This window comes from Phoenix dactylifera, chromosome 16, assembly GCF_009389715.1.
Source record: "Phoenix dactylifera cultivar Barhee BC4 chromosome 16, palm_55x_up_171113_PBpolish2nd_filt_p, whole genome shotgun sequence".
Lineage (NCBI taxonomy): Eukaryota > Viridiplantae > Streptophyta > Magnoliopsida > Arecales > Arecaceae > Phoenix > Phoenix dactylifera.
Window position 1 is genome coordinate 5,064,229 of NC_052407.1, and position 27,797 is coordinate 5,092,025.

Consider the following 27,797-nt stretch of genomic DNA (forward strand, 5'->3'; position numbering starts at 1 on the left):
ATAGAAAACCTAATCTTAGCTATTTGAAAGTGTGGGGGTGCCTGGCAAAAGTAAAAATACCTAATTTTAAGAGAAAGAAAATAGGGCCTAAAACAGTGGATGCTATATTCATAGGATATGCAGCCAATAGAAATGCCAATGTAAAAATGAACAGGCACTTAAAAGTGCATCATAAATCATTAAGATATAAATTAAAAAAATAATGTTATTGCCTTGAATTTTGTAAAATCAAAAAACAACTTGGCTGATCAGCTTACAAAAAGTTTATCTAGAACAGTGGTTCTAGAGTCGTCGAGAGGGATGGGGCTTAGCCTATAAAGATAGATCACCACGGTGGGAACCCAACCTTAAAAGGTTCAATGGGTAGAAACAAACCGGAGTGTGACTAAAAGGAGCAGTATTTCATGTTTTCCTCATCCCCATAGCGCTAGTGCTCGTAAAAGCAAGCGGTAGGATGAATTCGTTTGTATAACTCTTAATGAGTTCGAGACCAAAGAGGCAAGAGCTTCCTTGCTAGCTTTCTTATTAGGACTCACCTATATATGCAGTCGTGAGGCCGCGATTACGGAAAATGGGCGATTCCCTAAAAAGCACATGATAGATACCTGCGCATGGCCATAATAGCGCAACCCACTTAGAACCCTATTATGTGTGCTGTTGATTTATTCTGAGCCATGGACCGAGGTTCAAGGTTAAGACCATCTTGGCTCCACAGATGTAATCAACTGCCACTAAGTGAAGGTTTAAACCAGAAGGTACCTACACCTATTACATAATATAAGATATCTAGCATTTTATTTTGATTTTAAAATTATTTAAATTTTTGTGGGGGATTATTAGGAAAAATTTAAATACGCACGCGGCCCGAAATTCGGCCGCGTGCCCGTTTGAGAAAAAGGAATGGCCAGTGGGCGTTACGCATTTGAAAAAGGACGCGTTTGAAAATGCATCCGCAAAAAACCATTTTGCCTCCGTTAAAAATCCTATATAAATCCCTCTATTTCATCTCTTTTGAAACACAAAAAATTACAGAAAAATAGTAGAAAAACTCTGGAGAAATTCTTCCTCCTCTTAGCCACTTTTGATTTTTGTTTTTATATATTTATTCAATTTATTTTACTCTTTTCATTCCGCTCTTTGCTGGATCTGCAAGTCCAATCGGGTTCGCTTTGACTTCTTCCGAGACGTGCCGAATAAAAAAGTTGTAGGGTCGTCGTATCTCAGAGGAGGATTGCCGAAAGACCTGTACGTGGGAGCAAATACTTCTTTGGGACAGCGTCTACGCGCTTCGACCTGCCTTCAATCAGGCTACTTTCTTCTACCCTTATTTTTAATTTAATATTAGTAGATTTGTAGAATTTGAAATTCTATGATATAAATTTATTAAATGCATAGATTTATATTATGCTAGAATAGATTTTTATTTTGCATTAAAATAGAATTACTTAGATGCCGAATAATATACACGTACATTATTTCCTTTAAGATTTTTTATTAATTGAATTTATAAATTTATTTATTTATTTAGATGATATATTGCTAACCGAATGTGCATTCCAAAACATCTCTATTTGCCTCTTTCTTCCTCAGGTATATTCTAACCCACAGTATATAATTCACTAACTTACGGTCTGCAAAAATTGTTCCGCTGATATAGAACTCTTTCTGGCTGCTGATTATTGCTTGAGTTCTATTCGTTTTTCTACTGCTTCTAGTGTTCTTATTCTTTGCACCTAACATAGGACTTTTTTTTCTGGCTGCTGATTTTCTATTGCTATAATCTTCAACTTATATCATTTTAAACAGTATGTGCTCCAAGGAAAGACGGGCTTATGGTACTCCTTCATGCCAACAGAGAAAAAGTTACGGAATAGCTTTCGATCATGGTGTTTGGAGATATAAAGAATTTAGAAATAAATATGAATTTTAAAATTGCGACAATAGGATAGGATGAGCAATACTGTACTATATACTATTTTGATACAAAACCGGCACCAATACAGATGTCGGAATATCATAAGACTATGTAATGATGCCTATTGGTAGTATTGTACAAGTGCAATATCAATAGTACCAGAATGTTGTGCATCGATGGTACCTAGGCTTGCAAATGTGTCGGGTTGGATTGAGATATGCATGACCTTGTCCTGGCTCGATGTCATATTAGGGTCATGATTTTAGACCCAAACCCAACTTACTATCTAATGGGATCGAGTAAGCTCTATTTAAAGAATTTTAGACTGAGCAAGTCATTTGGCTCTGGTTGGGATCAAGGACCCTAAAATATTTGGGTTCAGATCAGGACCGGCACATCAGTTTTGCAATTCAAGTCAAATATCTAGCAATTCTTTCGCAACTAAAGATGGTTAACTTAAACTTAAATTTTTATTCAATTTTTTTTAATTTCATTTAACTTAAATTATTTTTTTAAAGTTTACATACTATAATTTTTAAAATTATATATATTGACAGACTTGAGGGCATTACAAATAAGAATCTATCAAAATAAATAATAAAATATAAAGTTTTAAATAATAATTAAATAGAAATGGATGAGAGATGTAGTTATTAATAAAGCAAAAAAGAGGAATTAGTTTAAATTAGAGTTCAGTCAATAAATTAAGAAAGATATTTAAGTAGATGGGAAGGAGATTGAATAGATGCGAGATGTAGTTATTAATAAAACAAAAAAGAGGAATTAGTTTCAATTCGAGTTCATTCTATAAATTAAGAAAAATATTTAAGTATATGGGAAGGAGATTGATATGATTTTGGTTTTTCAATTTTACTAGTTCAAGTCAGGTCCGATCAAGTTTTTTTTTATTGACCAAAATTAAAATCGAATGATATACTGGTCGGTTAGATTGGGTCGAGTTGAAAAATATAAAATTCAGGCCTAATTCAGATTTTAGATTATATTCAATTTTTGAATCAAATCGGACATACAAGTCTTCAAATACGGATCGAATAGGGTCGGGTCTAATTAGATTGGTGCTAGATCATCTGACCTATTTGTAGCTCTAACAGTATTGTACCGATATATATCGGTGCATATTGGTATATTTTTATTTAAGCGACCAGTTTTGGTACATATCCATGGTGAATATTGAACTTTTATTTTGTTAGTGGCCTCGCAAAAAGAGCCAAATACAAATATAAAAAGTGGGATTAGAAATTTAACTATTTGATGCATGTAAATGAGCTCAATATTAATATTCTACAGGTATGAGTAACGTGGTGGGGTCTCATTTAAAGGAGTTCAAGTCAGGCCTGACATTAATTTGTGGAATCCTTCAAGACATCGGACCATTATTTCTTATATTAAGGAAGAATCACCTTCCCTGCAAAATGACCGCATGAAGACCACGAGTTCCTTTATTTTTTTTCCCTGAGAAGTCTCCCTCAACGTGGCTATCTTGGTCAGATGCAGTTACCATGTCACATCATTTGTTTTCAGGACCAAGTACGCGATTGCTCTGTAGTCTATTTAAGTTTGACGTTCTGGAACGTTGAACCATTTATTTTATTGTTATGAATTAGCTTTTCCTCTCAAAGTAAGTTTTCTCAAAGACCTTAGTTTACATATAGAGTTTGAATGACTTAAATTATGTTATGACTCTGGACGCATGCAACGTCACATACAACATACATATATACATACATACATACATATATATATATATAGTTGTATTTATATATATTCTAGGCAATGACGCATCTGACATCTGAGATAAGCAAAATATGGCAACCTTTACTTCAAATGATGCCGAGTGTTCTTAGAAACAGCAATAGTTTATAAATTACTGGTGCATATTGATATATATATATATATATATATATATATATATATATATATATATATATATATATATATATATATATATATATATATATATATATATATATATATATATATATATACATTTATTATTGTCGAGATTTTCTAATGACTATTTTGTAAATACTAATCTAACATGTATTGGCTACTGCAAGAAGGCTTGAGCGAGTCAATGTTACACCGATGCTATTTTTGTGAAAAAACTGTACTCAAACTTTTGTGAATCTATTGACATTTATATGCATAAGATTTTCAAATTTACATTTGCTCTCGAATCCAGGTAGTCCAGGGCATTCCGATTGCGAACTGAAATATTCATCCAAATTCTTTGAAAATGTTGTTGCTAGCATGCATCCCAAACTCTTATCATATTAATGTGTTGGATCAAGAGATAAGTGGAACAATCCTAACCTCCCAACTTGTTTACAAATAACCGAGTTCTGTGTATGATTTGTGTTTTCTTGTACATAGCACAGCTGACTTGTTTTCGAATCATTAATATGCAAGCCAATCAGCCTATCTTGCTAGTTTTGGATGCATCATTTCAAGAATATTCTTGTGTAACTTCATGAAAAAACTACAATTAGAGAGAATTTGCTTATGCATACAAGAACTTGTATAGGTATGTGTTTAGTTCTACATTGACTATTCGCTAAATAGATCTTAAGTACTTATACAGGACCACGAGACGAAGAAATTCAAATAATATATTCTGATTAACCTTTTTGGGTAAGCTCCTAAGTTGTGACAAATTGTATTAGAGCGGACTCGACCTATGACCCATATGAACTAGGGAACGCTGCAATATGAAATATATGAGCTGATCACGAACTGATGTAGTACTTGTAAATAGATTTAACTAGATTTAGATCCTTAGCCTAGCAAGGATACTAGAGATTAAACGGGAGGAGCCTGTGAGGACTCGTGTGAGCGTATATTTAGTCCAACATCGGTTATTCGCTGGATAGATTTTAAGTATTTATACAGGATTAAGAAATTCAAATAATTTCTTTCGACTAGTTTTTTTGAATCAGATTCTAGATCGTGAAATACCATTTTTCATCAATTTCAAATATTAATATTAATATTACTTGGGCATTAGGCAAACGAATGTGCACTAGGTGCCTTATGCATGATACCAGACCTCCCTTTGACTTTACATTTTGAAGAAGGCAAGAATCATACAAAAATTGCATGAGAAACAATTCACAGCACACGTCGAGCTAGATTTAGGAACAAACCTAACATGTTAACCTGCTCTTGCGCCAATTGCGCAGGGGTCCATTTCTTAATGTCTAGAAACCACGTCGAGAGGCACGTTTTGACTGATAGCGCTCAAAAGAGCAAGTCTACTACCAAATTATATAGAGGGCAAGCATTTGGCATTCATCAAAGAGATGGGGCTCCGTGCATTGCATACAACAATTTTGTACTGCTACCCTTTTACACCTAAATTGGACACAGCAAATTACCTCATCAAACTTTACCTTTAAAATTGGAAAGCAAACAGAGGGAAAGAAAGAAAAAAAAACCGTACTCAATGAGCACTATTTTCTTTAATTGGTGCCAACAAAACTGGTTTAGCTCGCCACTCGTGGCGAGTTCAGCATGCATGCGAACGATGATGCCAGGCACGTGTGCAGGATGCTGCTCATGCATCTCATATCCTGAAGGTAAAATCTCTACTGGTTTAAAGTAAATTTATTGCCTCGATATCTATTATTGCAAAATAAATTGCTATTTTTTTTGGTAATTAAATAAATTGCTATGTTAATTTGTGCTATTATATGAAAAACATCCATGGGAGTGAATGCAAGTCATCTATTTGAAATGCCTTAATCTATTCAACTTCTATTCAACTCAGTCGAGTTGAGAGTAACTGCATCTCATTTGTTAAAGATTGTCTCCATTCCACGCCTTTTGAACAAATTTCTACATGGCAGGCAAATTACCGTGCATATAACGCAGGCCGTGCATCACTAATTATAATTCATCAAATGAAGATCATCTCTATTCCACACCTATTGAACAAATTTCTAAATGGCACGCAAATTACCATGCATGTAACACAGGTTATGCATCGCTAATTGTAATTCATCAAATGAAGATGGTCCCTATTCCACACCTTTTGAACAAATTTCTACATGGCAGGCAAATTACCATGCACGTAACACAGGTCGTGCATTACTAATTGTAATTCATCAAATGAAGATCATCTCTATTCCGCACCTATTGAACAAATTTCTAAATGGCATGCAAATTACCATGCATATAACACAGGTTACGCATCGCTAATTGTAATTCATCAAATGAAGATGGTCCCTATTCCGCACCTTTTGAACAAATTTCTACATGGCAGGCAAATTACCATGCATGTAACACAGGTTATGCATCGCTAATTGTAATTCATCAAATGAAGATGGTCCCTATTCCGCACCTTTTGAACAAATTTCTACATGGCAGGTAAATTACCGTGCACGTAACACAGGTCGTGCATCACTAATTGTAATTCATCAAATGAAGATCATCTTTATTCCACACCTATTGAACAAATTTCTACATGGCATGCAAATTAGCCTGCATGTAACACAGATCATGCATCACTAACTACAATTCACTTGCTAAAGATGGTCTTCATTCCACACCTTTTGAACAAACTTCCACTTGGCAGGCAAATTAGCCTGTACTAACGCAAGAAAAATATAAAACCAACAAGGAGGTGCCTTGACCATGGAACCCAACCGTCACGCTGTCATCCATGGTTCCTTTTGATCAAGACGTCAAGCCTTGATCTCTATCCTTTTCAACCGAGTCGACAGCCGAGCCATCGGCTTGGTCCGATTCACAATCTCCAATCATGGGCTCGACCCGAGTCCACATCAAACCAATTACAGTCACCATGTGCACCGCCTTGTTTCAAGGCAACTCGCACTTGTCTCATCTTCAAGAAATGCCACATGGAATGTGTCACATAAATTAAAGATCCCATAGATAGAGACTTGCAGACAAATGCACATGGTTTAGAGATTGTTTTGTGTCTTTCTTTAATAGATTCAGCCCCCTCTTGGGACAATGATTGGGTCAAACACAATTTTGGATGGACGGCTGCCGGTGACGGACCCACTGCTGCACCCACCAACCCAACAACCTTATGGGCGGGATCACAGTGCCATATGTGTCACATGTATTCATTCCCTCCCCCATCACTTCTCAAATGTAGGAGGCCCACACTGAATCAAATAATGGGGAGTAAAATTACTCCATCATTTTTTTTCGGGATAAAAACTACAATTTATATAGCTCTAACGTGAGTACATCCTGCCAAATCATGAGAAAATAAAAAGTACAAAGAAAAAAGTATGTCTACAACGGATGTCCAAAAAAACTCTCCGAAATGCTGAACGATAAAGGAGGCGACCCAGTCTGCAGTCCTGTTCACCTCCCTAAACACATGTACTGCTTGAAAATCGTCCATCTTCTGTCCACTTTTCGGATCTAATCGATCGCTAAACATGAATCTCCTCAAAATGCACCTGTTCGGCATCAAGTACCCATCTCATATAGGATAGATCCTTCCAGACTGTCCGAAGCTCGGCTTCAACAACAGTGAGTCTCGACGTGCGGTGCCTATCAGCTACTATCAGTCTGCCAGTCTCATATCTAGGTTTAGGATAGGGCTGGTCGTGAAAGGGAGGGTTCAGCGAAACACTAGTTTTCTACACTCTCTGTTTGGTTTTAAGCACTATATGATGGAGTACAGACGGAGGGAGGCAGAAACTTCCTAAAAGGTGGTTTAAAATTGCTCTGTTTTGGGAGGGGTTGCGATAAGAACGGGACTCGCTGGAAACAATGATGCATTTAGCTGTCACGCACCTGCAGGAGGGGATATAAGTAAACGTACGAGTCCCGCGTCATGTACGTGAGCCAGGGCTTTTGAGTTAAAGTGTGACACCGCCAAACTCGTGCAGAAGATGCTCTTGTTTCTCTATCTTGGTGTTGTTCCCTTTCTAGCCCTCTCGTTTCATGTTTTGAAGTGTCTTTGTTTGGTGGCACACTGGTTTTGCTCTACTTTGAAGATGAGGATTATTTTGAGTTTTAGAGCTGTGACTTGCGAGTTTTATTTGATAAAGGATAAGGTTTTGGAAAAAGATTTGGAAGAAATGAAGTTTTGATAACCACACATCATCTTCCAAAAAATGAAACCCAAATTTGCACCATTGGAAAATGGAATTAAAATAACTTCATGTTTTTATGTTTTCAACGCTTGGTTTGTGAGAAAGAGAATAAAAAAAGCTTTTTCTTTGAAAGGGAGAATCCAGTCTAAAGTATAAGTAAAGTAAAGAAAAAGCATCATTTATTATCTTTTTCTTATGTTTTTAGTATTTTTAATTATTATAAAAAGGTAAAACAAGCCAAAATGAAGGTTTATTAATATGTATATATCAGTCCATCATTATAATCTCAATTTAAGATCATCCCCTCATTAAATGTGCATAAAGTGTCACAAATTTATAGTTAGCCATAATTATATGCGGCATCACTTAGATTTGTTATCTCTAAAATCTCATATGATAGCTTAGCCCATTAACCAAACGATGATACGTGTTCAATGAAAGCATTGGTCAATCAAATCTCCAAACAATCAGCGTGATTGACTACAGTTTTGACGCAATCTCAATACATCCTAAATAGAATATCATGACCGACTAGTAGATAAAAAAAATGCTCGATTACGGCGTATTTGAAAAAAGAATATCCCAACCATCTCCGATCAACGAATAGGAAAAAAGCTCAACTACTCATCCGCGAATCACGTGATCTTAATCACGTAAATTCTCATCCTATTCTCTATAAGTAGGAAACTTCTCAGTTACAAAAGAAAACCCAAATACCATACTCTCGTACCTCTATCTCTCATTCATCTCTCTTGTTCCCTCTTGAAATTGTCTGTTTTAAACAACGAAGGATCCTTAGTCGGATATATTCCGTAAACCCTTAATCATTTTTTGTGGTTACACAACAGCGTTGTGTTATACTCTTTTAGCTTAATTGAGCATATCAACATATCCACCTATCAAGTCGGATTTCGAGCGTCAACAACATTTTTTTACTGATGGAAAAGCCTACAACTTATTTTTGTCTCACATCATTCTTACATGATTTTGCGTAAAATGAATACTAAAGAAACAAAAAATAAGTTGCGTTATATATATATATATATATATATATATATATATTCAAAAATATTTGAAACTAGAACTATTCAACCTAATATCAAAAGTTTGCAAACATATTCAAGATATCATAAATAACTTCAATGAAGAAAGCTTTTTTATCCCACATTTCGATACTCACAACCAAGTTAAAAGAAATCATTGAAGGACTTAAACTTTGCATACAGGAGAATAATTGAAAAAAGAGCCACTTTAAAAACAATACTGATAAGTCCCTAACACAAGTACTTGATGGATCCCACACACCACAGAATCTCTTCCTTTTGTTCCCAAGATTATCAATACCCTACTCCTTGATGCAACATCGTAGAAGGTGAAAGTGAAACCATGCAATCCCTCAACTAGGCAACCCAAGTCATTTGGGCAATACCATAAGGCCATTCTAGGGAACCAGAGAAGCAGCTGGCCAAGTTCAAAACCCTTGGTACGATCGAACCGAAGGCAGACCACGGCTTCTGAGTTCTGACCACCACCTCGACGTAAAACCTGAACTCCATGAAGCCCTCACGCAAACGCAGAGCCAGGCAATTATTTTATCATTTTCGCCGAAGCGCCGACGCCCAAAAGTCCCATTATTTCTAATAAAAAAATCATAAAAAGTATTACGAGTTACGAAAATTAAAGCGGCGACCAGGCGGTAACCGCGGATCGCGCGAGGCTGGAACGCACGGCACCCGCCCCGCCGGCTGGCGGGATCCCGGAGCTGCTCACCGACACGTGTCCTCTGGCTTCCCTTCTTCTCGCCCGCCTCCACCGGCCGTCACGTGTCCCGGCGTCGGTGACAGCTAAGCCAATACCATGAAAACAAATAATTATAAAACGAAAGTAAATAAAACTCCACATACCAATTTTACCCTCGTCATTTTAAATATGACCATCTCAGCGCTGTCGCCTGCTCAGGCTTCAGGGATTGTCAATCCTGTCACGTGCGCAGCACGTGTTTTCCAAGTCTTCATGCTATCTGTTAAATTACTTTCTAAACCTTCATAAATAGCGCATGCTTTTTTTTTTTGTCCTTCCACGCGTCCTAAACTCTGAGAATCTATTTAACCAAACCCAATAAAATTTGAGAAGTTTAGAATTTAAAATAAATACCAGTTAGAATTTTGAGCAAATTTGGGATTTAATTCTCGGAAAATCAGATTATATAATATATATATATATATGTATATAATTTATATAAAATAGAGAGGTGAGGAGATTAAAGACTTAATATTGCTATTGTGGGTTATGGTTATTTGTTCAAATTTGAGTTACTTGATATTATTAATGTTTTCTTTTTCTTTGCGTTCTTTTTTTTTTATTGTTTGGCCCCTAACCCGATCTAAATAAATATTATCGTAAATTTATTTTTTCTGACAGTATAAATTTTAGATTTTTGGACAAAACTGTTGTGGTAGAATTTGACACGTGTTTGGACATGAAGAGAATAAATTTTGCCGGAATCCTCTTCATTACCATTTCGACCTTGAGGTTAAAAGAGTCATTTTGGTAGGATACAAAAACGCCTCGCGGCCATGGGACCGGGCCACACAGGGAACCACACCTCCGTCTTAGTTTGAGTTGGAGCGAATGGACGGCTGTGATCGAGTGATGGCCTCGGGGTTTGAAATCCTCCCGCATTACATCGATGGAGATGGCGGGCGAAGTATCCCTTTTTTTTTACAGTATTCACCGGGCGGTGTTTGAAATTCAAAATTATCAAGTTGATCCTGTCCGTTCATTTAGTGGGCTCTCGTCGACGATCCAAAGTCGTAATTTCCGCCGGTTTTCTCGGGATTCGAGGACCGGTAACCGCAGAGGGGTAATCTAGTCAAATGACAATTACATGTACACAACCTAATTGAGTGAATAATTTTTTTAATATATACCGCTTTCTTGTCATATTTTGTAAGGAAAAGTTTGATAACCCCCTTCTACCACTGTATCAACCACTATTTAGTAATTTAATGTTTCCATTTAGCGGATATTTCGGGATTTACTGTTTTTTGGTAAGAAAAAAAATAAATACTTGCAGCATTTGGATTTTTCCCCAATCTTTTACTGCTGTATGGCATCAAGATATTCTTTAGATGTGCTTAGCCTTGTTTTACTATTTTTCTCATGTATGTTTAAGATTTAGCAAATCTAATTTAGATATAGTCTGAGATATTACCCAAAGGCCAACAGAGTGATATAGTATAATTTTTCTTCTGACATAGCCTTTCTTTTGGTAAGCCTTTATCGTCATGCTAGATATAGTCTAATTTTTATTTTGGTAAGCCTTTATCAGTCTCCAAGTGGCCAACAGAATGAAGAGCCACGGCCATGGATTTCAAGACTAAAATAGAAACTACATCTCATCTTTTAGAATTGCGACAACACTAAAAACTGATCCGAGTTGTTCTTTTCTGTAATAAAATTGATTCAAGTTACTAACCATAAGATCTAACGTAATAATACAGTACAATGAGATGGGTTTAATACCCATTGTGGCAAGAGTAATACTCCTCTGTTCTAACTTACTGTTTTAGCTTTCTAATTCAGATTTTAATCTAATCCATCCAATAACACGCGTACGGTCTCAGCCTATCAGGAGATCGTCCTCCCCTCCCAAGTCCCACCCTTTCTGGACTCCCTGCTCCTTTACCCTCTTCCTCTTTCCCTTCACGTTCCTCCAAATATTTTTCTAAATTTATGAATTTTTAATCTTTTTTTTGTACATAAAGAGATGAGAATATCCCAACGAAAACGGGAAGGAGGGGGGAAGCATCCTTTCCACAATGGAAACATAAAAACAAATCCTTTTCATATTTAAACTCTTTCTTTTTTTTTTTTGTTCTCTGGTATAAAAATCTCACCTTTTATTTTCTTTAAAAAAAAACTTGGCCGGTCAATCAAAAAATAAAAAAAATCCTTTTCATGCTTAAACTCTTTCTTTTTTATTGTTCTCTGATATTAAAATCTTACCTTGTATTTTCTTTTTTTTAAAAAAATTGGCTGGTCAATCAAAAACAAAAAAAAAACTTCGTCCATTTCCTTGCTCATCTCCAGCTGTAATCCGTGTTCGGGGAGCTTTCTTAATTCGCCAACAGTAATGATATGGTGGGAGGAAAAAATGCCTTCTTTTATTTTTTGGGTGTTCCTGAGATCGACAAAGACGTGTTGAGCTGTTCTTATTCTCTTCCCTGCTGGTTCTTGTCGTGTCCTTCTTATTGCGAGCGAAGGCGCGTCTCCGAGCTGTAACCGATGGAGAGGAAGTAGAGACCAAGACAGGCCGATTCGGTGCTGGATTTGGATTCCTCTTGCCCTTTCCATGTCTCCCTTCGTCTGGTGAAACCCAGGGGACGACTGCATTGCTCTTGGGGCGCGAGGTCCGGTCTCCACGCGTCGAGATTATTGAAGGGAATCCAATCCCGAGGCGCTTTTGAGGGAAAAGGCAGCACCTTGATCGGTTCTGTTGAGGCTTTTTGAGGATTTGAGCCGGTGGCCGTCGTCTTTTCTCCGGCAGTCATGGCGCCGTCGTTCGGTTGGTGGGCGAAGGAGAGCCACCGCGGGACGCCGGTGATCGTCAAAATGGAGAATCCTAACTGGTCCATCTCGGAGATGTCCCCAGAAGACGACGACGACTACGGCGTCGACGTCGGCGGCAGTAGCAAAGAGGAGGAGTTCGCCGGCGGTCGGCCGCGGAAGGGCGGCCGGGGGAAGAACGCGAAGCAGATCACTTGGGTTCTCCTCCTCAAGGCCCACCGCGCTGCCGGCTGCCTCGCCTCCCTCGCCTCCGCCTTCTTCGGCCTGGCGTCCGTCGTCCGCCGCCGCGTCGCGTCCGGTCGGACGGACTCCGACGCCACCTCCTCCCCGCCAGAGGAGAGCCCGGTGCTGCGGACACGCTTCTACTCTTTTATCAAGGTCTTCCTCTGGCTCTCGGTGATGCTCTTGGGGGTCGAGGTCGTCGCCTACTTCAAGGGCTGGCACCTGGGGGCTCCGCAGCTGCGGGGCTTCGTCTTTCCCACCTCATTTGGCGTTCGAGATCTCTTCGACTCGGTGTACTCCGGCTGGATCCACTTCCGGGCGGCATACGTCGCTCCACCGCTCCAGTTCCTCGCCGACGGCTGCGTCATTCTCTTCCTTATCCAGAGCGTCGACCGCCTCATCCTCTGCCTCGGCTGCTTCTGGATCCGCTTCAAGAGGATCAAACCCACGCTGAAGACCACTAAACCCATCGCCGGAGGCTCCGACGACCTCGAATCCGGCGGCGAGGACTTCCCCATGGTTCTAGTCCAGATACCCATGTGCAATGAGAGGGAGGTAAACTTACGAAAGATCCGATTTTTAGCTTTTTCTAAGCTTTGGATTTGGCGGATGCCTCCTAAAGTTGCAATCTTTTGTTGTGGAATTGGCATTTGGCAGGTGTATGAGCAATCCATTGCTGCTGTGTGTAATCTGGATTGGCCGAGGTCCAGTTTGCTGGTTCAGGTGCTGGATGATTCTGACGATCCCACAACGCAGGCACTGATCAAGGAGGAGGTGGAGAAGTGGCAGCAGAGTGGAGCTCGGATCGTGTACCGACACCGGGTGATCCGAGATGGATACAAGGCCGGCAACCTCAAGTCTGCCATGAATTGCAGCTATGTTAAGGACTATGAGTTCGTTGCGATCTTTGATGCTGACTTCCAGCCGCAGCCGGACTTTTTGAAGCGAACTGTTCCCCATTTTAAGGTTGGTTTGAGGGACTGATTGGAACCATTTAATTGTTATAAGCATCGACCTCAAAGCTAATCTGTGGGATTTGCAGGACAATGGGGAGGTGGGGTTGGTGCAAGCTAGATGGTCTTTTGTGAACAAAGATGAGAACTTGCTGACCCGGCTGCAGAACATCAACCTGTGCTTCCACTTTGAGGTGGAGCAGCAGGTGAATGGGGTGTTCATCAACTTCTTTGGCTTCAATGGGACGGCCGGAGTTTGGAGGATTAAGGCTCTGGAGGATGCCGGGGGATGGTTGGAGAGGACCACTGTGGAGGACATGGACATTGCGGTCCGAGCCCATCTCAAGGGATGGAAGTTCATCTTCCTCAATGATGTGGAGGTACTGGGAGGACTTCCACTTCTCCAGCTGCTTACTGGATTGCTAAGATTTGCCGAACTGGATTTTGATTTAAATTTGTGTTCCTTGTTTGCATTTCTTTCACAGTGCCAATGCGAATTGCCCGAGTCATATGAGGCTTACCGGAAGCAACAGCACCGCTGGCATTCCGGTCCCATGCAGTTGTTTAGGCTCTGCTTGCCGGATATCATGCGATCCAAGGTATAATTTTCATATTTGTTTTATTCTGATGCTAATTTATGCTCTAGAAGGGATTATAGCAAAACATTAGCACAATCACATACTAATTATGCAACACGACTTATTTTATCTGATGTGCAATTTCTTATTGGGGTGTATTCTTTTCCTGGCAAATAACCAGCTTAGATAAATTTTACATGGGAACTTTCTGCCTGAATGTCCGATAAATAAAATGCATCCATATCACACCAAGCTTCCTTTGAACCTAAAAGGGGCAGGTGGTTTAACCTGCTAATGTTCTAAATTTAAAAGAGAGGCTTATCCACTTTTTCTTTTTGTAGTGATATAAGTTTACATTGTCATTTAGTGTCTTTTTTTATGTGTCTTTGCATGGGTAGGATTTATTTGATCCCATTGATACAAGGCAGGTCTCTTTCCAATGTCTAACGTAATGATGACATCACACTAATGCGTATCTTCCACCTTCTCCATCAACATTTCTTGTTACCAATGATAATTTATTGCAGGTGCTCTGGTTTTCCTTCTGAAAATTATAATGATAGAACACTAGAGGCTTTCCATGGATTCAGCTGGCTGTGCTCACTCGAGATTAGTGTGAGCAGCCGATGTATCCAAAAAAAAATAAAATAAAATAAAACACTAGAGGAATGTGGTAAGAAAAAAAAAGATTTATGCTGCATTCTGAGAAAAACAGGAAATTGTGTGTGTCCTTAGCAATGCTTGAAATTTGGTAAATCTAATATTGTTATGTTAATTATTCTTTCTAACACTATTATCATACCCCACCTATTGGATGCCGCCGTTAAATATCCTTACTCCTATCCCTCGATGTCATTGCCAGGAGGCCATCATGTGGGAGGACAACAAAAACCTTAGCATGCTTTCACCATTAGATTGATACAACGGCAGTAAATTTGTTGAACATGGTTTCACCACCAGGATGAATTGTCCAAGCCCATTTCCTTTCTTATTTTCCAATGCCTTTTGGCAGCTGTTACCCTGTTTGTGTTATTCCTTTATAGGATGCTGCTGAGCCCAATTTTTTCAAATGCAACAACCGTTATTCTTCTATCTATGTGACTAAATATCAATCTTCTGATACAAAACTGCTGAAGTTTCTGTTGCTCTCCAGAATTCTGAAAAATATATATCCTATCACTATGTGATTCTTCTCTATTGTAGATTCTTGAAATTTCCTTGTGTTAACCTTCTTTGCTCTTTTTTCTGTGCAGATTGGGTTCTGGAAGAAGGCCAACTTGATATTTCTGTTTTTTCTTCTCCGGAAGCTCATATTACCATTCTACTCCTTTACTTTATTCTGCATCATCCTCCCGATGACCATGTTTGTCCCTGAAGCTGGGATCCCTGCTTGGGTGGTCTGCTATATCCCTGCCACTATGTCCTTCCTCAACATCCTGCCGGCTCCTAGATCCTTCCCATTCATTGTCCCCTACCTGCTCTTCGAAAATACCATGTCCGTGACCAAGTTCAATGCGATGATCTCTGGCCTATTCCAGCTTGGTAGTGCTTACGAATGGGTTGTCACTAAGAAATCAGGACGTTCTTCTGAGGGCGATCTTGTTCGCTTGGTAGAAAAGGAGCCTAAGCTACAACGAGGTGCCTCTGCTCCGAACCTTGATGGCATGGCAAAGGAGGAGGCCAAGCCCAAAAAGGATAGGAAAAAACATAACAGGATCTACCGGAAAGAGCTAGCACTTGCCTTCCTTCTCTTAACCGCTTCTGCTCGGAGTTTGCTCTCTGCCCAGGGTATACATTTTTACTTCCTCCTCTTCCAGGGGATCTCATTCCTGTTGGTGGGTCTTGATCTGATTGGCGAGCAGATTCAGTGAAAAGGTAAAAGCAGTTGCATGGAGGCTCGTCGTGTGGACTGCATGGGTATTGAAGAACATCTTAATTATGAGAGGCATGCACAACTTGTTGGCCCCTCCCCAAAATCATTTACATCCCCTGCTGGGGGAGAATTTAAGTTTGCACTCGTTGGAGGTGTAGATATTTCTACTCTCAGCCTCTTAGTTGCTTCATTCTTTCAGATATTCTTTTGTAAGAAAGTTTTGATGCTCAGATGGGATTTCACTTCCAGTTCAACATAGTTTTACCTTTTTAATATCAGAAACTCCCAACATAGTGAATTACACCCATCCATTTACTGAGTAGCATCTTATCAATTCTTAAAGGAGCAAGGTTTTCGTGTTGATGTAAACTGTTTCTAAGTTCTGGAGGTCTCAATGACAAGGAAATGGAATATATTAATGCGGGTGGAAAAAAATTCAGCCACTTCGTTTGGCCTTGTTTATTTATTTGCTTTTTCCTTCATTGATTAAATTTGCTTGAATTTGTTTATATTTTTTTATTTTAACATTGGAAGCTGATTGTGAAGCGGACGCTAAGATAATTTTCCTGGCTTTCCACAAGTTTTTTCTCAAAATCACCTCTTTTCTGCCACTATCCTGCAGTTGTTTCTCAGAAAACTGAACCCTTTAAGTTTTTGAAAAATTAGAACAGTATAAATGAGAACAAATTTGAGAATTCACACAGTTCTGTTCTTGTTAGATTTGATGAGTATTTGATCATAGAGTAACTTATCTGCTTTGCTCAGTCTGAAGGGATTTAAATTCATAAAACAAGTCTTTTTAGAATTTGTTTATATCTATGTGCTCTATTTTTTAAATTTGCAAGCTGAGTAGAAAGCTTCAAGACAAACAGACCTTGTCTTAGTCTGTCTATCATCTTCACATTGTGATTTATGTTTTTGGTAGAGATATTCTGCTTTATTTGACCATCAAGATTTCGGGAAAGAAACAATAGAATGTGGAAAGTTTGTAAGGCAAATATGTGTTTGTTTTGGCACTGGCAAAGGTCAATTGGGTGGCGCCACCCTCAGTGATTGCAATATGGAGAAGCCCAGACTGGAATTATAATTGTGGTATTCTCAGCATGTTTCTTTAATGAAAAAGAGAAGAAATTGTTTTAATAAAACTTTTCTTGCTGGGGCAAGTATAAAAAAGCGTATGGATGTCAATAAGACCAAACAGCTCAGTAATTCATCATATGTAACAATTCGGTAAGCATTGTTTTTTTTTTCCTGGCTGCCTAATCACTAGTGGACATAATTCTAAAGACTGAATTATTGACTTACCTTCAAAAGAAAATGCCTCTGCCAAGTGCCCATTGGCTCCAAATATTTCAAATTGTTAATAATCTTGCAGCAATTTATAGGAATATAAAATTTGGGATGAGGTTCCAACCTTTTTTTTTATGGTAAAGGAGCCAAGCCCAAATCAAATTCTTACATAACAAGTCCTATAAGCATCAGCTGCCAGCGACATAGAAAGTCTGGCTGGAAGAGAATCTCTCTTCCTCCAATTTGCATTCACTTCCAGTCCCTGCGAGGCCCGAGGTTCCAACTTCTTAGATGACCATGTCCACGAAGAACTACGTAGTAGAAAGGGTACATAGCCTGCGTTTGAATAAACTTCTACTAAATAACTCATGGTCTTGGCAAGTAATAGGATAGGAACTACATAGAGCAATGATCTAAAAGGATGGAATTATAGGGGCCTCTGCACGCGTTACAAGATGCAACGGAACTACCATGACAATATTAGTAATTGTTAATGTTTTGAGTTCTAGCAGAATGAGAGGCATCTTGGTCCTCCTATCTTGTTCGAAAACAGGACCGAACCAGGTTCAAGACTCCAAATCCCATCAGTGTAGGAAAATAAGAAGAGATAGAAAAGAAGAAAGAAAATCAGCCCGACCAAGTTACTGAGTTGGCTGGGCTACTTAAGTGTTCGGACTGTCGGCTTTTCAAATTGTGAAGATCGATTGAAGATCTGTGACGATAGTTGAGTGGTTGCTACACTCGGGTGATGATGACTCCGTCACCGGATGCTTTCGAGATGGCGTTGAACAATGGAGACTTTGAATGAATCTTTGCTCCAATGTAGGAACTGATCTAAAATAACAAAGACAAAGAATGTCTTCTTACCGAACAGTATCTGACAAAGGATCCTTTGATATCTAAGTCAAACTAACTCTTAAGAAATGACGAAAGTGTTGTGAGATTGGCATAGTGGCATCGCAAGAGAATAAAGGAGCTCAAGAGTATATACTGGAGGATCCTGTGGGAGTTCTTTGGATAGGCGGGGGTCGACACCCATTGGCGAGGAAATCAGGCATATGGATTGGCCATTTTTGGTAACCAATCGCGCATCCCGAAGATCATGCGGGGATATTCCGCTCGTTCATCTCGCTCGTTCCCTGAGTGATTATGAAAATCGTTTGCGATCGTGGCCAAGCTGTCGTTAGTTGGAGGGAGAGTTTGAAATTTGATGAACTCTTCACGTGCCTCTAGGGTCGGCCATGTGGCGAGTTTGACTGGTTGGTCAAAGACTTCAAGAGGAGCTTTCATTGGTCAGTCTGCCACATCGGCTATGGTCGGTTCTGAGGCATATCACTTGCCCCCCACTTCCAAGGCTGAGCTTGCTTGTGGGCTTAGATAATAGAAGTAGATTTTCTAGTGAAGCTAATTAGCCAAGGCAAGCTATGAAGCTGATCCATCAAAACTATCTTTTTGGTTTTGTTTTAAATATTTTCTAGATATTGCATTTATGAGGGGCATGTCGACGTCTGCTCTTTTCGAAGCAATATCATTTGTGATGGGAGTTTCAAAGAAATGACTATTATATGCTTTTATTGATGATGATCTGAGTGATCATCCATAACCAAACACCCGAGTGATGTGGCAGAGATCGACATAGGTAGGTGAACCACCGTGCTAATCCGAGCTGTCTGAGGCTCTATATAAGGTGAGAGGCTGGTGTGTCTTCTTCATTTGAGTCTTTTGCAGTCCAACACTTGAGGAGAGAAAGGCTGAGAGTAGGTTAGAATTTCTTAGGGTCTTCCCTTCCCTTATTTCCATTGGAGTTTTGCCACCTTACTAGAGTTTTATCTCTTAGGGTCTTCAATAGATTTTCTGCCTTTCTCTTGGTCTTCCTTTTAGTCTTCTTCGGGTTTCTCTTGGAGCAACTTATAGTTCCTTGTGTCGCTCTCATTCCAAATGGATGCTCCTTAGATAGCTACATCTAAAAATCAAGTAAAGGGAACTAATAGAGAAATCTGATGAAGATCTCCTTGATCGAGCCATAGTTTAATCATGGCTTGGTAGTTCATCCTCGCAAATTAATCCAACGTGTGCTATACCGCAGCATCGTCAATTTTGGAGCCTGTTGCTTTAATGCTGACCATATCTAATGATCAATTACAGAAAAAAAAATTTATCCATCTAAACCTCCTCATATTCTATTATAGTTTTTACGAATCTACAAAAAGTTGGTCTAAATAATGATACAATCATCTAATTTTCCCAATTCTCCACAATATGGACAATTATATCTCATTTAAGCAAATAATTGGTGTTAGTTTGATACCATGAAAGCCAAGGTTGATAAGTTGAGTACTGAGTAGTGTAGAGAAAGTCTAGATTATTTTTTTAGGACATGTTGATCCTAATCATAAAATGTTATGAAGCTCTATAACTTCATTCCATTTTGAAGTAGATTTAATAAAATTGAAACTGCTTTTAAGGCTGAGCCATACCAAGAACAATTAATTTCTAAACTTTTTTTCTTTTCTTATTTATAAAGGATCTATTTTTTTGGAAATCTATATATACACATATGAAATCTTTTTCTCTCTATACACACTTTCGATTAGGACTCCAAGAAACGCAAAAAAAAAAAAAAAAACTTAAGAAGGAAGTATCTAGGTTGTCCCTCGTATTTTAATTAGAAAACATGGATGGATATTTCTTTTCCCTCTTAAGAACGGGAGTAAAATATGAAATTGTGAACCATCTCTAGACATGCCCACTAGATTAAGAGGCATCATATATGGGATAGGAGAATAGATGATGGCTGCCTATAATATGAAACATGGAATCATTTTAATGCTTAATGTGAAGCTCAATAATCCCACATCGGAAAGACTCGTTATAGAGCCTGGGCATATGAGGCGGGTGTCTCCTAATCCTGCAGACGCGTTTTGGGTGGAAAACAAAACCGGGGAGGGGTGAAGGACGCTTGCGTGAAGCTCCAGAACCGGACAATATCTGGCAGGGGAGCTCTGCGGCCCCCCCTCATGTGGCCCCCACGTGGGCACTAGGTGCCTCACGTGCCTCGCGCAGGCGGGGGCATGACATTTGGTATCAGAGCCGAGGACGGCTCTTGTCTGATGATGGGAAGGGTGTGAGGCCCAATAGTCCTACATCGGAAAGACTCGTTTTAGAGCCTGGGCATATGAGGCGGGTGTCTCCTAATCTTGCAGACGCATTTTGGGAAGAAAACAAAATCGGGGAGGGGTGAAGGACGCTTGCATGAAGCCCCAGAACCGGACAATATCTGGCAGGGGAGCCCTGTGTTCCCCCCTCATGTGGCCCCCACGTGGGCACTAGGTGCCTCACGTGCCTCGCAGAGGCGGGGGCGTGACATTTGGTATCAGAGCCGAAGACGGCTCTTGTCCGATGGTGGGAAGGGTGTGAAGCCCAATAGTCCCACATCGAAAAGACTCGTTATAGAGCCTGGGCATATGAGGCGGGTGTCTCCTAATCCTACAGACGCGTTTTGGGTGGAAAACAAAACCGGAGAGGGGTGAAGGACGCTTGCGTGAAGCCCTAGAACCGGACAATATCTGGCAGGGGAGCCCCGCGGTCCCCCCTCATGTGGCCCCCACATGGGCACTAGGTGCCTCACGTGCCTCGCGCAGGCGGGGGCGTGACATTTGGTATTAGAGCCGAGGATGGCTCTTGTCCGATGATGGAAAGGGTGTGAGGTCCAATAGTCCCACATCGGAAAGACTCGTTCTAGAGCCTGGACATATGAGGCGGGTGTCTCCTAATCCTGCAGACGCGTTTTGGAAGGAAAACAAAATCGGGGAGGGGTGAAGGACGCTTGCGTGAAGCCCCAGAACCGGACAATATCTGGCAGGAGAGCCCCGTGTTCCCCCCTCATGTGGCCCCCACGTAGGCACTAGGTGCCTCACGTGCCTCGCAGAGGCGGGGGCGTGACACTTAATTCCCTATGATCTAATACATGGGATCATTTTGAAAGTAACGGATGGCTATGATCTCCTAATTAAAAAGAAAGAGCAGCATAGATGGAAGTGGGTGGTGGAACTGCATGAGAGATTTAATTAAAATCTATATATTTGTCAATATGACTACATTTCCCTGTAGTCTCAAACCATAAAAGTAGTGCACACACAAGAAAATATGCACAAAAAATAACCTAAAAAAAATCTATCATGGAAGACCGTGCTCCAAGATGTTAATATGATGCCGTGTTACTTGACTTATATCATATGCCTAAACCCTTATAATGGAAAGCTTTTTTTCTTTTTTGGACAAGATCCAATAAAAAGATATTGAAGGTTAAAACAAAAACAATTAACAAAACCCAATATTTGGATGCAGATTTTTTTTATGGGATAAAAAGAGCAACTTTCTTTTGATAGTAAGAATGCTTGATTTTTACTAATCATAATCTATACATATTATCAGAAATCAATTTATTTTAATATTTAGAGCATCACAAAACATGGTTTTATATTGTTTATAATTTAGTTTTTTTTTTCCTTAGTTGATGTATAGATTGGGGACCACAAATATATATATATTTTTAACTTGTAAGTATTTTTATACTGGTACAAATTATGATTAATTATGTGGATCTTGAATTTAAATATTTTGTTGACTATCAAAAATTATCTCAAGCACTTACAAGAAAAGAATGCTAATTACCAAGCCCAGTCCTTGTGGGCATAAATGTTCTTTTCATATCTTGAATCTGAAAGGATAGGTGATACATAAATTAGTAACCGAGAGTATGGACGTAGCAATAGGCAAAAAAGAGAGCTAATTCTGATAATATCTTAAAACTTGACTCAAAAACTTAAGCTAATAGATGGATCGATCACCAACTATGACTTTTTACTTATCAGGATTATTCCTCAATAGATCAATATTAATGCAAAAATTATTAAAAATTTATGAAACAATGGCACATTTTCAGTTGATTATTTCAAGTTCCTCTTGCATCCATAAATCATTCAGGAGGCCAGATTAACCAAAAACGTTGTGATGAATTGAACAATAGAACATGGTTATCCACGACCGAAAGTTCTTTTTTTTGAATAAATTAATATATGCTGGTTGTGAAGTACCAGATATCTTCAGAGTAGTACAAATTTAAGGGAGCTAATTCAATGACTTTGTGATTCAGCAGAGGTCATTGGAGATCAAGGCCTTGTCTTTGATCTTAACTGGCGTTGTTGTGAATGATTTGTTGGAGAGTTGGAAAACAAAGAAAAGAATTCTAGATGCTTTACAATTTCAAGTCACATTTTCTTGAAAGTCTGCAAGATGAAGGAAAAAAGAAGCTCACCACCAAATTTTGTCAAAGGTTTGGGAGAGAAACTTGACTCAAGCTCAGTCCAATGAGGGAACAACAATGCAAGAGGTAATGATGACCAGAGTGTGAACCACAGATGATGCATATTTTTATTTATGAAGAGGCATGCCTTTTTCCTAGTCTGATCTTAATATCATTCATTATTAATGTGTAATATAAAGAATAGATAACGAATTATCTCAAATCCATCTTTCAGTTAATTAAAAAGTTAAACTGCAATCAAGTGCATAATGGAGCATCATTGCAGAAACAATTACAGCACTGAAAGAAAAGATTCAACCATTAGCAATTACGAAAGAGTGATAAAAATTCCACTCTAGTGTTTTAAGATATTGCAATTGCAAGCTTCCTGCAACTCAATACAATCATGTGAAGCAAATACTTTTATACAACCATTTCTTTTAGAACTTATAATCATCTTAATGGAATAACTCCACAATCTCCTACAAATAGTACTCTGACAACCAATATTACAACAAATAATGCAATCTTTCCTTCAAGCAAATGCAAGAGCCACTCTGACTATACATGGTCTTCATGTATGTCTCAATTTTTCTAGACATTGGGCACTAATGGCTAGACCTATGAACGATACAGTACACGAAAGAACATCTTAGTTAGGAGAATTTAAATTCTTCATTCTCCTAAATTGTTCATGGCTCCACCTTCATTTCACCTGCAAAAAAAAAAAAAAAAAAAATTTCATGAACCTGAAAAGATATGCAGCGAGGGAACATATGGATGTTTACCATTCAGCTTCTCACAATCAAGAGGTGGGTTAGAAATGAGACCCATCTGAAAAATATTTTGGAGTTCAGCATCCCATACACTTGATGCCTGCATGCCGAAGACCCTAATCAGTACAAATTGTTGAATGCACTTAGCCTGTGATGCTAAGAAAGCCTTCGGATTACCTGACCCAGTGGAAATATATGAGGGTTGGTGGCTCCGATAATATCCCCTGAAGTCGGTTTACTTGAAAGAAGCATTTCGGCTTGCTTGAATTCACATGAGGATGACCAATGCAAATGAGGGTGGATTTGGTTTAATTCCACACCAAACCCGGGAATGGCTGGATTTCTATTTAGTGAGTGTAGCATCTGTGAAAAGAGAGAACAAAGGAAAAAAAAGAAGAAGCTTATGGCTACTTTTCACACTAAGAATCAAACTAAAGACATCAGAAGTAATTGAACAAGTTTATATCTTTGCCATCAGGACATTAATCTTACATCTTTTGAGAGGATCTGCTTGATAGCCAAGTCCGACTCTGGATTGACAGCTACCAGCTTCATTGACAGGAACTAAAAACACCATTCAGGAAAAATATTTCAAATCAGTAAATGGTTAAAAATAAGAAGGATAATTGCTTTCATCTGGTAAGAAGGTTAGATAAAGCATAAAAAAATTATAACAAGCCTTCAACAAATTTGTAGGAATAAGATGAATCAAGAGCATACCTCAACCTGCTTTTGAAGTGATTGAACATAATTGATTATTTCATCAAGCATCACCGCCTTACCGGTAACCTGTTAGCAATGAAAATTTTCCATCTTGAGAATATATCAGAACCATACTTCATAAATGAGGGGAGCATGGCCTTGCCAAGGCCCTGGATGTAAAAATACCTTGTTGCATCCTGGAACTAGACCTTGAAGAAACCTCATTCTTTCACTAATTCTTTCCCTTCTAATCTGCAGGTTAAGGAAACCACATCTAGAAAAATGAGAAGGATTAATGACATGGAAAAGGAATAACTTAGATTGAAACTTACTCTTTCTGCAAGGCTGTGACTGTTGGTGGATTGGCCTCGCTTAGCTCGCGCATGATTGTGATCATCTTTCACATCACCACCATGATGCCACTGCTTCTTGGAGAGTTTCTCAGTGGAGTTGGGACTGTTGGCACCTGAGTTCAGTTCACTCTTCTGCTTGCTCTCATCCTCCATTGAGCTTTTGACACTATCAGGTGAAATATCTTTCTGCTGACCAGCCTCGACATCCTTGTACGAGGACCAGTGAAGATTTATCAGTTGTTTTACAGTGTTCAATAATAGAAAACCTATCAATTTAGTTGAAGAATTAGAGAGAGATTTGTCTTACTCGAACCCTTTCTGCTGGAGAATGGGGACTTGGAGCGATGCATTGAGACAACCCTTTCCTCTTCTTCCCCTTCAGATTCTTCTCAGTCTCATGCTCATTACCTGAAGGGATATCTGGAGGGCAAGGAACAGCTGCAATGGGCAAGGTAAAGGAGCTCAACATTTCAGTGAAGCTCTCACTGCCGAAGGACGAAAGCCTTGGAATTTGCTTCATCGAATCAATGATAGAACTTCCTTTGCTTTCTGGTACACGAACATTGTAGGAAGAATGACCAGCTGACCCACTGAAATCCACATTCTGATCCATGGAAAGAAGTGGATCCCAATGACTAGCGGCACCACTTGCACAATAGCCTGGAGCTACCATTTCTGGAACTTCTTTGCGAGCAGACATCAGTTCCCAGTGCAAACTTCTTTGACTACCGAGCTAAGTAGAACCCACACTTCTCTGTTCAAATACCGACTGTCATCACCATGAACAACTATATAGAACAACTGAATGATGCTTTGATACCAGACCTCTTGGAGAAGCTGAGGTGTTGGGAGAGTTTAAAAGAGAAGCCTCGGAGACTAGAGAAACCAAAGAAACAAGAGAATCTTCAACTAAAGAGAAAGGTGAGGAGTTTTGACTGGTAATTTCTTGCAGGCTCAACAAGGAACAAATAACGACGACAGCTTCGTAGCAAAAGAGGTTGAAAGCAAAAGTAATTCCGAGGAGCAGAATCCTATAGACAAACAGAGAGAAAAGGTAACCCCAGGGCCAGGCATATTACCTACCATTCACCAGCTGGATAGCTTTGAGAACCTTGTGAGATTACACCTAATATTATACTCCAAAGCGCCCAAGTGACAAGAAAGTAACCCTTTCACCAGAGCATAAAGGAGACAAAGAGAAAGGAATCCTATCAGTTAACAGCTAGATTTGCCGGTAAAAAAAGAGGAAAAGTGGATTCCTATTCTATAATTCCCAGGGGCCTTGACATAAGCTAGTGCAAACCACCAGCATCATGCAACATGATGAGCAAAATCAAAAGCAGTAACAAGCTTACTAAAGGTTGAGGCCTTCAGGCAAGTTAGAGACTTTTTCTTAAGCTTAGAAGGATGGCAAGAGAGAGAGAGAGAGAGCAATTAGATTCTCGAGTAATCTTCAGAGCATATGATTACATGCCCATTAGGATGGCCCATTGATTCTTGCAACAAAAGGCTACCATCAGATAGCCTTTTAAAGCACCAAATCGACAGAGATGGGGATGAGGATATAACTGAAATGAGGTTTTGGAATGGACCAGAAGAGAAAATGTTGAAGCTTTCCTATTAGAAAAGAAAGTTTATTGGGAAACCCTTTGAACATTTCCTGAAAAGAGTATCTTCTGAAACCCTCAAAGGATCATATTCTGCTGAATAACTGCAGAAATTTTCACACCTGCCAAGAGAAAGTGGATATGGCTACTGGTTTGTAAGAACAAATTCAGTTCATTAGCTCTATCATTGGGGACGAAAGAAGCCTTCAAAACCGTCACAATAAAGCAAGAAAATTGGAACTGTACTTGGGCTAATTAAGGGCCTCTATCAGATACTGCGCAGTAGTATTTTCCAAGGTGAGCATGACTCATCCATCACAAGGAACCCCGCAAAAGCATTCAGTAGGTGCAGTTAAATAATCACAGGGACGAGAATCACCAAATGTTCCAGGGTATATGACACCAAATAGCACCAAACCTAAGAATATTAGTTAAGGGGAAGTGGATTGAGCCAGTAGGCTGTCGGAAGGACTAGAGAGGGAATAGGTAACCACCATCAACCATTCTCAGTAAAATTATGAGGATTCATTCGGACATATATTTAGTTTTACATTGGCTATGCACTACATTGGATAGATTTTCAGTATTTATATAGAGCCAAAGAACCGAAATCACATCTTTCAGATAGTCTTGTTAGATAAGATTCTGAGTTGCAACAAAATGGTATCAGAACGATCCGGCTTATGGTCTATGTGGAATAGAGGATACCATAGTACCGATTTATGAGGGCTGACCATAGGGCGATTGTGTTGCTTGTGATTAGATTAAAATGAATTTCCTAGCGATGATGCCTGGATATTTATATAAAGCCAAGAAATACCTTTGAGCTAGCCTTTTTAGATGAAGTGGCAAAAAAAAATATTAATAGTAAGCTACTCTAAGCAAAGGCTAGTAATATGTTGCAAAGGAAAAGTAAAAAGCCTTAATCTAATGCGTGCTTGTTTTTTTTATTGCTTTCCTTGTGGCATAAGAGTCTGTCCCTCCACTGGATTCTGAGCTTCATGAAATCATTTACCGGGACATAGCCAACTAATTCTAGTCTTGATTTAATGACTGCGAGCCCACAACCAATCTCCCTGGATTCTAACCATCCACTCTTTTATCCCATTTATCTACTAAAATTTCAGAAATGCTATTATACCAATGCTAGCCCCTTCTACTCACAAAATAATTACTCTCACAAATCTACAACATATGATTTGAACATTGAAGTATTCTCAGTAGGCTTCCATCAATTTTAATTTTTACCCAAAATACCCTCAAAAATAATTACCAAGTTCCCTGTTCAGGTAAGATTAATATCCTCGACTTACATGTACCTTTTCATATGTCAGATTAAAAAAATTTACAATCAGAAAAGGTAAGATCATTATTTTGAGATTAAAAACATTTATTTATTCTTTCAGATGTGCATTTCGCTTGTCTGTATGTCACCATCTATTGGAAATAAGATATGAGTGTATAAAATTTTTATCTTTAGGGAGGTCTCCCAACCATACATGTCACCTTTCACCCCTAGCACATGACTTCTTACATGCTTGCCTTATTTTATTTAC

The 27,797-nt window shown here is 39.1% G+C and overlaps 2 protein-coding genes across 5 annotated transcripts; one reads left to right on the forward strand and one right to left on the reverse strand.

The window, feature by feature from the left end:
- The first annotated feature begins 12,166 nt into the window (after window positions 1–12,166).
- LOC103723628 (probable xyloglucan glycosyltransferase 9) lies at window positions 12,167–16,670 on the forward strand. Of its 2 annotated transcripts, none has more exons than XM_039114320.1 (5): window positions 12,167–13,359; window positions 13,462–13,770; window positions 13,847–14,137; window positions 14,243–14,356; window positions 15,198–15,561. In XM_039114320.1, exons 1-5 carry the CDS (start codon window positions 12,565–12,567, stop codon window positions 15,252–15,254), a joined length of 1,566 nt encoding a protein of 521 aa, XP_038970248.1. In that variant the 5' UTR covers window positions 12,167–12,564; the 3' UTR covers window positions 15,255–15,561. The 2 variants fall into 2 exon arrangements, with proteins under 2 accessions (XP_038970248.1, XP_008812814.2); XM_008814592.4 differs by lacking the exon at window positions 15,198–15,561 and adding an exon at window positions 15,589–16,670 and having other exon boundaries at window positions 12,179–13,359.
- A 6,461-nt stretch (window positions 16,671–23,131) lies between these two features.
- On the reverse strand, window positions 23,132–26,024 carry LOC103713676 (transcription factor bHLH74-like). 3 transcript variants are annotated; one of them, XM_039114321.1, is made up of 9 exons: window positions 25,460–26,017; window positions 24,942–25,388; window positions 24,614–24,841; window positions 24,468–24,533; window positions 24,300–24,368; window positions 24,072–24,143; window positions 23,757–23,942; window positions 23,592–23,679; window positions 23,132–23,518 (listed from the first exon to the last, which is right to left on the reverse strand). In XM_039114321.1, exons 2-9 carry the CDS (start codon window positions 25,332–25,334, stop codon window positions 23,496–23,498), a joined length of 1,125 nt encoding a protein of 374 aa, XP_038970249.1. In that variant the 5' UTR covers window positions 25,335–25,388; window positions 25,460–26,017; the 3' UTR covers window positions 23,132–23,495. The 3 variants fall into 3 exon arrangements, with proteins under 3 accessions (XP_038970249.1, XP_008798910.1, XP_008798908.1); XM_008800688.3 differs by having other exon boundaries at window positions 24,948–26,024; XM_008800686.4 differs by having other exon boundaries at window positions 24,942–26,016.
- Window positions 26,025–27,797: the final 1,773 nt, after the last annotated feature.